Source organism: Marmota marmota, unplaced genomic scaffold, assembly GCF_001458135.2.
Source record: "Marmota marmota marmota unplaced genomic scaffold, marMar, whole genome shotgun sequence".
NCBI lineage: Eukaryota > Metazoa > Chordata > Mammalia > Rodentia > Sciuridae > Marmota > Marmota marmota.
The window spans coordinates 799830-811182 of record NW_026000172.1 but is presented as its reverse complement, the minus strand read 5'-3'; the positions used below and the strand labels follow the sequence as shown (position 1 = coordinate 811182).

Sequence of the window (11353 nt, the reverse complement as noted above, 5' to 3'; positions counted from 1 at the left end):
CCAGGGCGGCTCCCCTCTGTGCCTGCGCAGGCCGGGAGAAAAGGCAAGGCCTCAGGGTCTTCCCTTGTGGGCGCCTCCCGCCTCCACTTGCCGGCCCTCACCCAGGTACAGGGAGTCCTCCTCCGCTCCAGGACGGGTCGCAGGGGCCAGATTGAGAGGCAGAGCTTCACAGGGGGGCAGCTCATACTTGTCCTCCTCATCGTCCTCTTCTCGGGCCTTTAGGAAGGGATGCTGGCCAGGGAAGAATGGAGTAGGTCCAGGACCCCAGTAGCTTCTGCCTGCTGCCCCCTGCCCCACCCCAGCCTCAGCAGCTGGACTTACCCTGTGTCTCCAGGTCTCTGGGGCAGACAGAGGAGAGGCACCCAGCACATCTTCTCTCCAAGCTGAGACATCTAACAGATAGACAGGCCTCACCTCCTCCCAGTCCACCCTCCTCTAGTAACCCACTCTCCATCCTTTTAACTAAAGGAATACAGCACCATGGCAGGGCAGAGCCATGAGGTCATTTTGAAGACCATGGGTGGGCATTTTGGAAACAAGGCTCCCAGCCACAGTCCCACATGGGCTAGTCCTCTGTCCTTGTGCTGCAGATGTTGGCCAAGACAGGTGGGAGAGCTGGGTCCCAGTGACCGGTGTTGGGGGCCCTAGGGGACACCCTACTTGTGGGATCCCATCACTTACCCACACATCTGGGGGGTGGAAGGGGTGGCCCCAACCTGCAAGCAGACTGCAGTCAACTCTGCCCAGGGGGCTTTTGAGCTCCTGTCAGCTAGACCTAGCACTCTAGGACATTCTCGCACGTAACAGTGTGAGTGCCCTAGAGTTGTAGGACACCAAGGCCCTGGCACTAGGGCAGCAAGAGCAGGAGGCTGGGGACAGAGCCAGTGCCCTCAGGGTGAAAAGCTAGATGAGTTGGCCCCCGGGTGACAGAGGGTAGGAGTACAGGCAGGGTCCTTGGAGTGGGGTGACAGAGGGTGGGAGTACAGGTAGGGTCCTTGGAGTGGGGTAGACCCAGCACTGCTCCTGGGGCAGGTGCTTTGCAGAGGGTAGGGCAAAGTGGAAGCAAGGGAATGGAGAGCCCTCCCTGGTACTCACTGGGGCCTGCTGCTGCTGCTCCTACGCTCCTCCTGGAAAGAGCCAGAGGGAAGAGGCCAGGTAGTCAGCCTAGCAAGTGCCTCTCGTGCCCTGGCCCCTAGCACGGACAGGCTTGTGTGCTGAGGCTACCCTGGGACCACCAACTCTCACCATGGCAGTCTGGAGGACCTCTACCTCCCTGGAACCCAGGATCTGCGACTGGTGGCCTGGGAACAGGGGCCTATTGTTCCCATTATTTGCATCTCCTAAGCACTGGGAAGGTGGGCCAGCTGTGGCCTACAACTCTAGTGGACTTCACCCAGGACACTCCCAGGGCCCACTCCCAGTCCCAGCTCTCCTCCCCAACAGTTGTGGTCTCCAGTCTCTCTGCCCCTAGGAGCAGACCAAGCCAGACCAGGGCAGGCAGCCTTCCTTGGGCTCTGATCCATGTCCATGCCTCCTCTTCCTCTTGCTCTTCTTCTCATCCCCTGTTTTGCTTGGTTTTAAGCCAGTGCTGGGAATCTAACCCAGGGCCTCAGGGGTGCCAGGGAGAGCCAATTCACACAGCACCATCCCCAGCCTCACAGAGAATGATGCTTTAACTGGTAGTTCCAATTAAGAACGAGATGGCCCTTGCACATACTTCCCTGAGCCCTGGCTCCTGCTGCCCTTGGCTGGCGAGTGGTGATCAATGAGCCGAGAGATGAAGGCTAGCGAGGAGCTCAGAAATAGGCCCTGGGATTCAGTGTGACATCATCACTTTTTGATGGATGGGTTTATTCATTCAGTGGGTATTTATTGAACCTCTAGGCACTATTCCAGGAGGTGAAGATGCTGTAGAAAGATGAACAGCATTACGTCTGTATTTCCTTGTTGGATTCTCAAAATAATCTCATGACACAGGCACTAGTTTTATCTGTACTTTTCAAAGAAGAGATTGGGTGTGTTAATCAGCTCAAACTTCCACAACAGAATGCCACAGACTGAGAGGCTTAGAATCTCTGCAGGTCACTGGGGTTGGTTCCTGGTTCTCTCCCTGTGTCCTCACAGACCTCTTATCTGTACACAGAACTATCTCCCACAGACAGCCATACTAAGAGTTAGGGCTTCAGCATGTTAGTGTGGGAACACAACTCAGTCTCTAACGTGGACGCTCAGAGAAGCTGAAGGGCTTCCCCAAGGCCTGCAATCAGCGAGTGCTGAGGGGGGCTTCTTCCTGAGGTTTGCCTGGGTGCTGACCACCGCAGATCCTCCTCTAACATGGGATCTGAACCCTGATCCCCTGTGATGCCATTAGATTCTTTGGCACTTGTGGGCTTCCTTGAGGACCAAGTAAATTTTGGAACACTGACTTCTGAGAAGTGTTGAGATAAAGGGAGGGCAGGTCGGGTGTCTGACCATTTGAGCCACAAAATACACTATAATTGTGGATATGGGACCTTCTCAGGTCTGTAGCTTCCTTGCATTTTCTGCTTTGGTGATGACTGACCATTGGCACAAAGAAGAAATTGAGCCCAGGCACCTGTGCTTTTGGAGGGCATGAAGCTGGGGCACTGAGGAGAGAGCCTGGGGCTGGAGCTAGCCATGGCCTTAAGAGGAGACCAGGTGAGTCATGGGACCAGCATTTCAGAAGCCATGAAGAGCTGGGTGCCGTGGCACATGCCTGAGATCCCAGGGACTGGGGAGGCTGAGGCAAAGGATCGCAAGTTTGAGGCCAGCCTGGGTAATTTAGCAAGGCCCATGGTAACTTAGGAAGACCTTGTCTCAAAATAGAAAATTAAAAGGGCTGGGGATGTGGCTCAGTGGTAACCCGGTTCAATCTGTAATACAAAAAAAGAAAAAATAAATAAAAGCCATGCAGAGTCACTGGGGTGGTTTAACAGGGAACCCTAGTGGTGCAGGAAAAATGACAACAAAAAAGAACAAGAGTCAAGCCAGGAGCTGGGCAGCTGGCACACGCCTGTAATACCAGTAGCCAGGGAGGCTAAGGCAGGAGGATTGTGAGCTCAAAGCCAGCCTCAGCAATGTATGGTGAGGGGCTGAGCAACTCAGTGAGACCCTGTCTCTAAATAAAATATAAAATAGGGCTGGGGATGGGGTTCAGTGGTCGAGTGCCCTTGGGTTCAATCCCCAGTAACAACCACCAAAAAAACGAGAGTCAAGCTAGGCACACAGGTCCACTCCTGTCCTTCCCTCCTAGCTAGCTGACTGTAAGGCAGGGGCAACTTCCCTCACCCACAGAGACCTCCTATGGGATTAGAGACCACAAACCAGAGCGCAAAGAAGGTTCTGGACACACCCCACCATTAAACCCCAGTAGAGCCCTTCCCAGACTCCCCGCCCTCACCCCAGCGGTCTCTTCCCTCTGCCTGAGGTTTGCATAGGCAAATGCCATGGCCCGGGTGGAGGCTGCAGCCCAAGCCATCTGGGCAGGCCACCACCAGCACGAACCTGGGAGCAGGCAGGAGGGTGCTCGGCGACCCCCAGCCCTGCAGAACCTTGCTGTTTACTGTCACACAGGCCAATTTGGACACCTCCTCCTCATCTCTGGCACAGGTGCTTTGCTAAGCCACAGACATTCCCTCTGGAGGAGTCCCTAGAAACATTCGTAGAAACTCACACTGTGAAGGTTTACTGTCACACGCTCCGCCAGCACCCAGAACCATTTTATGGTTCTTCCAGAGCACAAGGTGATTCTCAGAATTTTCAGAGCCCAGCTTCCAATGTCCAGTGAGAGCAGGCCACAGTGTATAGGAGTGTCTAAATCCACCTTAGAAAACCAGCAGCCAGCGGGGTGCATGCACTCATCTGTAATCCCGGCCACCCAGTGGCTAAGGTAGCAGGACCTCAAGTTTGAGGCCAGTCTTGGCAATTTAGCTAGACACTGTCTCAAACTAAAAAGGGCTGGGGATGCAGCTCAGCCACAGAGCACTTGCTGAGCACATGTGAGACCCTGGGTTTGGTCCCTCTACTGCAAAACAAAATAAAATGGTGGTGAGGGGGGCCTGGGGCTGGGGCTCAGGGGCAGAGCGCTTGCCTAGCACATGTGAGGCTCAGGGTTCGATTCTCAACACCACATAAAAATAAATAAAGGTGTTGTGTCCATCGACAACTAAAAAAAAAAAAAAAGTGGGGGTGGGGGTGGATAGAGCCATTTAGAGCAGTGTTTTTTCCATTTGTCTGATCATAAGAATTGTGGAGGGGGTTGTCAAAAATCAATCGGTTCTGGCCAGGTGTTATGATGCTCACCTGTGACCCCAGCAACTCTGGAGGCTGAGGCATGAAAAACACAAGTTCTAGGTCAGCCTCAAAACTTAGCACTGCTCTAAGCTCAACTACCCCCAACCCCTGCCCTCCACCCAGGACCCCCAGCACATTTGTTTGTCATAAGTTATTTCCACCCACACTAGCCAGAGCTGGTTAAGAACTCTAACCTAGAGAGGAAACCAGAGCATCAGTGGGGTCACACCAAATGGCTGCCAAGAAGCCACAGGGGGAGCCCCAGTGTGGGTGCCCCCAGGAAGGAGGGACCAAGAGGACCCAGAGTCATGGCCATAACTTTACTCTTAGACCCTTGGAATTTTTAAAATGACAATAATATTATTGATAATAATAAGCTAGGTGCAGTGGTGCACGCCTGTAATCCTGGCAGCCCAGAAGTCTAGACAGGAGAGTTTAAGGCTGGCCTTAGTAATTTAGCAAAGTCCTAAGCGACTTAGTAAGACTTTGCCTCAAAATAAAAATGGCTGGGGATGTGGCTCAGTGGTTAAGTGTCTCTGGGTTCAACCCCCAGTTCAGAAATAATAATTATATATATTTATATATAAAATATGGGGGTAAATAAAAAAGAAGGGAGAAAGATGACCAGGATTTCTGATATGAAGAAGCAAGGGGGCCACTGTGCCAGGGGAAGCCGGCCCTGGAGAGGGATGCCCGGCTGAGGTGGGTCCTATAGCCAGGTTCTGCTCCACCAGGGAAACTCAGGGAAGGAGGAACCCTGCAGTGCGCTGGCAGGGCCAGGACTGTCCTCCTGGGGTGGGAAGGGGAGGCACAGGGTTTCCATCTGGTGGAAGGAGGCACCTTTGAACCTGAGCTGGAGCCTTCACCAGGAGAGGCCTGGGGCGGGGGGGACAGGGAGAGGAGGGTGAGGGTGGGGAGAAGGCGGAGGGCAAGGGGCACTGAGTGCTGGGGTATCTTCAGCAGAGAGATGGCCAAGTCTGGGGCCAGCGCGCCCCTGGTGGAAGCCCACTGAGCTCTGTGTGCTTGGGTTCAAGTTGCCACCAGGGACAACCCAGAAGGGAGCCGTGTGCACCAGGGACAGAGGATGGCTGGGACGACCTGCTGGCAGAGGGCCCTCTCTCCACCCCTGCGCCCTCCCGAGGTGGCTTTCAGTGGCAGCAGTGAGTCAGCTTGCCCTGGTGACACCCATGATGGGGGGAGGAGGGCTGCTAGATGGGGTCTCTGCCCCGCCCCCCGTGCATGATCCTCTACTGCTGCCGCGTCAGAGGCTTGTATCAGACCCTCCCTCCTCTCCCCTGAAAGTGGACGGAAGGCCATGTTTTCCCCAAGCGTGGGTTCCTGGCTTTGGTCAGGGCTGGGGCGAGAGGTGATTCGGGCTTTTCTGGCCTCTAGAGCAAGGTGCACGAGCAGCTGGCACCACCCTGCTCCCTCTGACCCATTGGCCTGCCCTGTTCGGTTCTAGAACCTTTGTTCCCGGCAGGTGTAGCAGTGTCCCTTGTGGCTCCTTGAATGAGGATCACATGCTTCTTGTCTTTTGTGTTTTTGAGACAGGGCCTTGCCATGTGGTCCAAGAGGGCCTGGGACTCTCAACTCTCCTGCCTCAGGCTCCTGGTGACCCCCAGCCTCCCTCCTATCCACCAGGCCCCACCTGCTTCTGCAGCCCCTGCCTCCATGTTTCCCGGGACTCAGGCACACCCGCCTTCTCTCTGGACCCGTGGGCCTGGGGTGGCCATTCTACATCCTTGGACTTGAGGAAATTTCAGTTGGCAGAAAGAAAGGGCTCTGTTCAGTTCTCAGAGAGCAGACCGCAGGCGGCATTCTTGATATACAACGGAACACCATCAGGCGGAAAAAAAAGAAGAAAGACTCTTCATAAGTAAGTTGCACTTCAAAACATTTCACACACAGAGACCCCCGTCCCCCAAAGGCAATGCCTGTGCCCTGAGGACCGTCCCTTCCTCTCCCTCTGGGAGCCCAGCCCTCTGCCCTCCAGGGCAGCTCCTCCTTCCAGGCATCCCCATAGCTTCCTGAGCTAACTTTTAGCTTGTTCCCTTTGCCCACTCTCATATTCTGCCCAGCAGGAGGCAGAGGCCCCTTCAGGAAGCCTGGCCATGCTGGGGGAGATGGAATGTCACGTGGCTTCTGTGGGCCTGCCCTGCCCATTCCCCCTCTTCCTGCAGGCCACAGCTGAGGGGCCTTTCCTCGGTGTGGTCCCAGACCACGGCAGACCCCCAGGGCTCCAACAGAAACCTCCATGCTTGCTCCAGAGCCAGCCTGTGGGGGCCCTTCTCCAGGATAAGTAGGCAGTCACCCTGCCTGTCAGATTCACTACTAGATCACACCCAGGGAGTCACTCTGCACCATGTTCAGCCAGAGGAGCGAGAAGTTTTGCTCCATTTGTGTACAATGTGTCAAAATGCTCTGTCTTGTTCCTTTCTTGCCCATATCACCAGTCCCAGGCCTGGCACAGGCCCTGAGGCCTATTCTGTTTATCTGCTGAGCACAGCCCCTCTCAGGTGCAGGCACATCCTTATCTGACCACCCCACCCTCTGGGTCCTCTCTGTCTACCTGCCAGAGGGGACTGTTCTCCCCTGACCTTCCCAAACACCCTTCTGCTCTCCCCCTGCTGCTGAAAGCTCCATCCTTGTCCCCGATGCCAGTCCAGTACCCAGGACACAGTTTTGAGAAAAGGGAAAAAGCTTTGTTGTTTTGCTAGCAAAGGAGACACAGGGCACTCCTGTCTCAGAGGCTGTGATCCTGCCATCAGCAAGAACTGGGGGCTGTTAAAGAGGTGACTCAAAGGCTGCATTCCCCGTGCTCTCTGTTGTAGTTAATTTGGGAGATGGTCATTTCTGAGATGTTCTGGTGCCATCCCCAAAGTCTGGAGGACTTCTTTCCTATGGTGGGTGTGTGCTCAGGGACAGATACCTCTGCCTAGGATGGGCCAAAAAGGTGATCCTGTCTCCCCTGAGATTAGGGAGGGGGGAGAGTTTAGGGAGGAGCAGGGAGAGAAAGAAACAGTGTCCATTTTAAAAACCAGTTGCAGTGGTAGAGCAGCAGGGCCACATTCAAAGCCTGAAGTGGACACTGCTACTCCCCCAGGGTTCTCCCTGTGCACAGCAGCCTCCTCCTCCTGCTGGGAGCTGCCTTCCAGATCTCCTGCCCTGCCTGTCCTTGTTTCTTTTTCCCTAGACTGGCAAGGGGAGGGGGCTAGGAAAACTGGCTGAACTTCCACCTTCCCTTAGGAGGGGCTGGACACAGGCTCAGGATGTGTCTCCATCCCCACATCCTTCCTTTACCAGCAAAAGAGCTGACGGAAGAGGAGATGCACTCCAGGCGTCCGATCAAAGCCATTAAATTACGATGGGCGCGGTGGCCAAGCCTGTAATCCCAGTGGCTCAGGAGGCTGAGACAGGAGGATCACGAGTTCAGTCAGCCTTAGCAATGGCAAGGCACTAAGCAACTCAGTCTCTAAATAAAATACAAAATAGGGCTGGGGATGTGGCTCAGTGGCTGAGTGCCTCCGAGTTCAGTCCCCAGTGCCAAAAAAAAAAAAAACAAAAAAACAAAAAAACCATTAAATGATGAACACAGGGCCAAAGCCACAGTCCCCTCACCCTGTCCCACGTCGCGACAGAATTAAGCAGGTGTTCCATGGGAAAGGGCGACCCCTGGTGGTAAGGAGACGCATGGTGGCCTGTTCCCTCAGTCCCAGGACCCGGAGGATGACCGATGGGACCAGGCCTTATTATCAGAGAAAGTAAGTAGGGAAAAGCCCCTGAGGGGAAAGAACCCAGATTTTGCTACTCTTCGCCCTTCTCCACGTTCTCTGATGACCTAATAGCACCGCTCTGTGACGTCAACTGCAGTCTGCTGGGCAGATCAGGAGGAAGCAGGAACAGGCTGTCAGTGGCTTCTGAGCTATTGCAAGCCACACAGGAGCTTATGATTCAGGAATTTGGGGCTAAGCCGAATAAGGAAGCTCTCATTCCAATATGATTCCAGGCCTGTCATGTCCTGCAGGCCAGCTGTTGCACCCTCAGCGCCTGCAATCAGGGTCTCCCTGTAGCCACAGAGCTTCACAGTGCTGAAGGCTGAGTGCCAGCCAGGGACCAGGGCCTGTGCTGACTCAAGACTGGAGGAAGCCGGCGCAGGGGTGCATGCCTGCGGTCCAGCTGCTGGGGAGGCTGAGGTGGGAGGAAGACCCGAGGAATGAGCACCTCCAAATCACACGAAAACCCTTCCCTGGTCAAATGCCTTTTAGACACTTGTAAGTGTGCACGCACGCGCATCTGCAGGGCCGGGGAGTGAATCCAAGGCCTCCTGCATGCCGGACCAGTGCTCAACCACTCAGCCACCTCAGGCCTGATGTTGACTTTTCTAAATGAGAGGTGGTTTTTTTGTCTTTTTCTTTTTGTACCAGAGATTGGACCCAGAAGCACTCAACTACTAAGTCTCATCCCCAGCCCTTTTTATTTTTTGTTTTGAGACAGGGGCTCATTAAGTTGCTGAGGCTGGCTTTGAACTTGGATCTTCCTGCCTCAGCCTCCTGGGATTACAGGGGTGTACCAACGTGCCTGGCACAATCTAAAAAATTTCTTCATAGGGGCTGGGGATGTGGCTCAAGCGGTAGCACGCCCGCCTGGCATGCATGCGGCCCAGGTTCGATCCTCAGCACCACATACAAACAAAGATGTTGTGTCTGCCGAAAAAAACTAAAAAAAAAAAAAAAAAAAAAAAATTTCTTCACCTCACTGTGTTTTACTTGAAAACTGCATTTGATTTAAGTTGGGACATTTTTAGAAAAAATTTGTAACAATGCTTGAGGAAAATAATAGCCCTGCCAGGTGGCCCACGCCTATGATCCCAGCGGCTTGGGAGGCTAAGGCAGGAGGATCCGGAATTTAAGCCAGCCTCAGAAAAAGCGAGGCACTAAGCAACTCAGTGAGAACATGTCTCTGAATAAAATACAAAATAGGACAGGGGTGTAGCTCAGTGGTTTAGTGCCCCTGAGTTCAATCCCTGGTACCAAAAAAACAAACAACAAAACCCCCCACAAAAACCACAACAAAAAAGTTGAGAAGAATAAATAAAATTTCTGCTTAATTCATTTTCTATGCCAGAAAATATTTTTTCTCATAGTGAGAGAATGGATTCTTTTTAAATAAATATTTTTTAGTTGTAGTTGACACAAAATACCTTTATTTTATCTATTTATTTGTGGTGCAGAGGATCAAACCTAGCGCCTTCTGTGTGCTAGGTGAGCGCTCCACTGTTGAGCCACAACCCCAGCCCTCCCCCCCCATGAACTTTTTTAAAAAATTTGTTCTAATTAGTTATACATGACAGCAGAATGTATTTGGACACATTGTACACAAATGGAGCACAGCTTCTCCTTCCTCTGCCTGTACATGGTGCAGGCACTCCAATAGGGCAATCAGACATGAAAATATGGTAATAATGTCTCTTTCTACTGTCCTTTCCATCCTCACAGCCTCACCCCTCCCCTCACTCCTCTTGACACAACTAAACTTCTTTCATTCTTCCCTATCCCCTGCTCCCCTTATTGATTAGCATTCAACTTTTGGTTTGGGGAGATTGGCTTATTTCACTTAGCATGATATTCTCTAGTTCCACCCATTTACCTGCAAATACCATAATTTCATTCTTCCTTAAGGCTGAGTAATACTCCATTCAGCATATGTACCACATTTTCTTTATCCATTCACCTGTTGAAAGGCAGCTAGGTTGATCCCACAGTTTAGCTATTGTGAACTGAGCTGCTAAAATATTGATGCAGCTGTGTCACTATAGTATGCTGATGTTAAGTCCTTTTGGTATAAATCAAGGAGCTGGGTCAAACGGTGGTTCCATTTGAGTTTTCTTATGTATGAGAAAACTCAGTAAGGGACTGAGTCAGTGCTGCCCTCAAGTTTCTAGGTACCCATCTGTGGTTTCTAGGGGCAGAAGGCTACTTATGAAAGGATGGTTTTTCAGCTGGGTATGGTGGCACATGCCTGTAATCCCAGGGATTGGAGGACGGTGAGGCAGAAGGGTTGTAAGGCCAAAGGATTGTAAATTCGAGGCCAGGTCAGCCTCAGCAATTTAGCAAGATACTTTCTCAAAATACAAAAGGCTGTGGGTGTAGCTCAGGGATAAAGCGTCCCTGGAATCAATCCCCAGCACTCTGGTTAAAAAAACAAAAACAAAAACCAGAAAGATTCAGAAAAATGTCTTCTAGAACCTTCCAAGTAGAAATGGGCATGCTTACTGACCACTTGTCCAGTCAGTATGAACGCTTTCCCTTCTACCAAGAGAATCTGGACAATCTATCTGCTTTGAACCCGTCTGGAGCAGTTTGCGATTGTTCCTAAAGTAAATGGAGTATTTCTAGGGAGTAACAGGTCTCCCCATAACTGCATAGGACTGACCGCTCGCTGGCATTTCAGGGCCACGGTTAACCTTCATGAGCTTCTACCTTCATGGGCTTTGACCATCAGGCAGGTAGCAGTTATGTGCCCAGATCAGGAAGTGTAAAAGCTGAAAATGGGTTGGAGACAGAAATCGAACGTGTTCCTAGCCACTGCGGTGTCACTGCTCCTGATACAGGTGTAACCTGAGCCCCATCTGGGAGCCAGAAATCAGATAAGAGGCCTCCCGAGGGTGCAGGGAGTGGGGCCTCAGCACAGCTCTCTCCACCGAGCAGGCTGATTTGCACATTTGCACGGAAGGGTTTGGGTAAGTCCCTTCTTTGGCCCTGAGTCTCCTTGGGCCACCCAGGAAGTTGGGGCGAGGTAGTGGCAAAGACCCTGAGTCCTGAGCAGGGAACTAGGAGAGGATGCTCAGCCGGAGTGCCCGGTTACGACCTGCAGTGGTGGCCCTCGACCCTCACCTGCTCTGCCACGTGAGGCCGGCGCCCCGGGAAGGCCAGCAGCCTGGGACCCGCACGGGGACACAGGGACCCGCCCACCCGCACCCGCCTTGGGCAGACGTGTGGGCGCACCGGCTAGGCCGTGCCAGGGCAACAGGGCACTCCTG

The 11353-nt window shown here is 52.9% G+C and overlaps 2 protein-coding genes across 2 annotated transcripts in view; one reads left to right on the top strand and one right to left on the bottom strand.

Moving 5' to 3' along the window:
• Sh2d6 (SH2 domain containing 6) overlaps window positions 1-2166 on the bottom strand; it is a 6938-nt gene extending 4772 nt beyond the window's left edge. The window contains exons 1-5 of the mRNA XM_048787821.1: window positions 2161-2166; window positions 1096-1220; window positions 682-716; window positions 322-392; window positions 61-231 (exon numbers count right to left, since the gene is read on the bottom strand). Coding sequence (XP_048643778.1) covers window positions 61-231; window positions 322-392; window positions 682-716; window positions 1096-1220; window positions 2161-2166 — 408 coding nt within the window. The remainder of the gene's footprint in view (window positions 1-60; window positions 232-321; window positions 393-681; window positions 717-1095; window positions 1221-2160) is intronic.
• An 8834-nt stretch (window positions 2167-11000) lies between these two features.
• Capg (capping actin protein, gelsolin like) overlaps window positions 11001-11353 on the top strand; it is a 15803-nt gene continuing 15450 nt past the window's right edge. The window contains exon 1 of the mRNA XM_015506315.2: window positions 11001-11053. The gene's annotated coding sequence lies outside the window, so the exon portion shown is untranslated. The remainder of the gene's footprint in view (window positions 11054-11353) is intronic.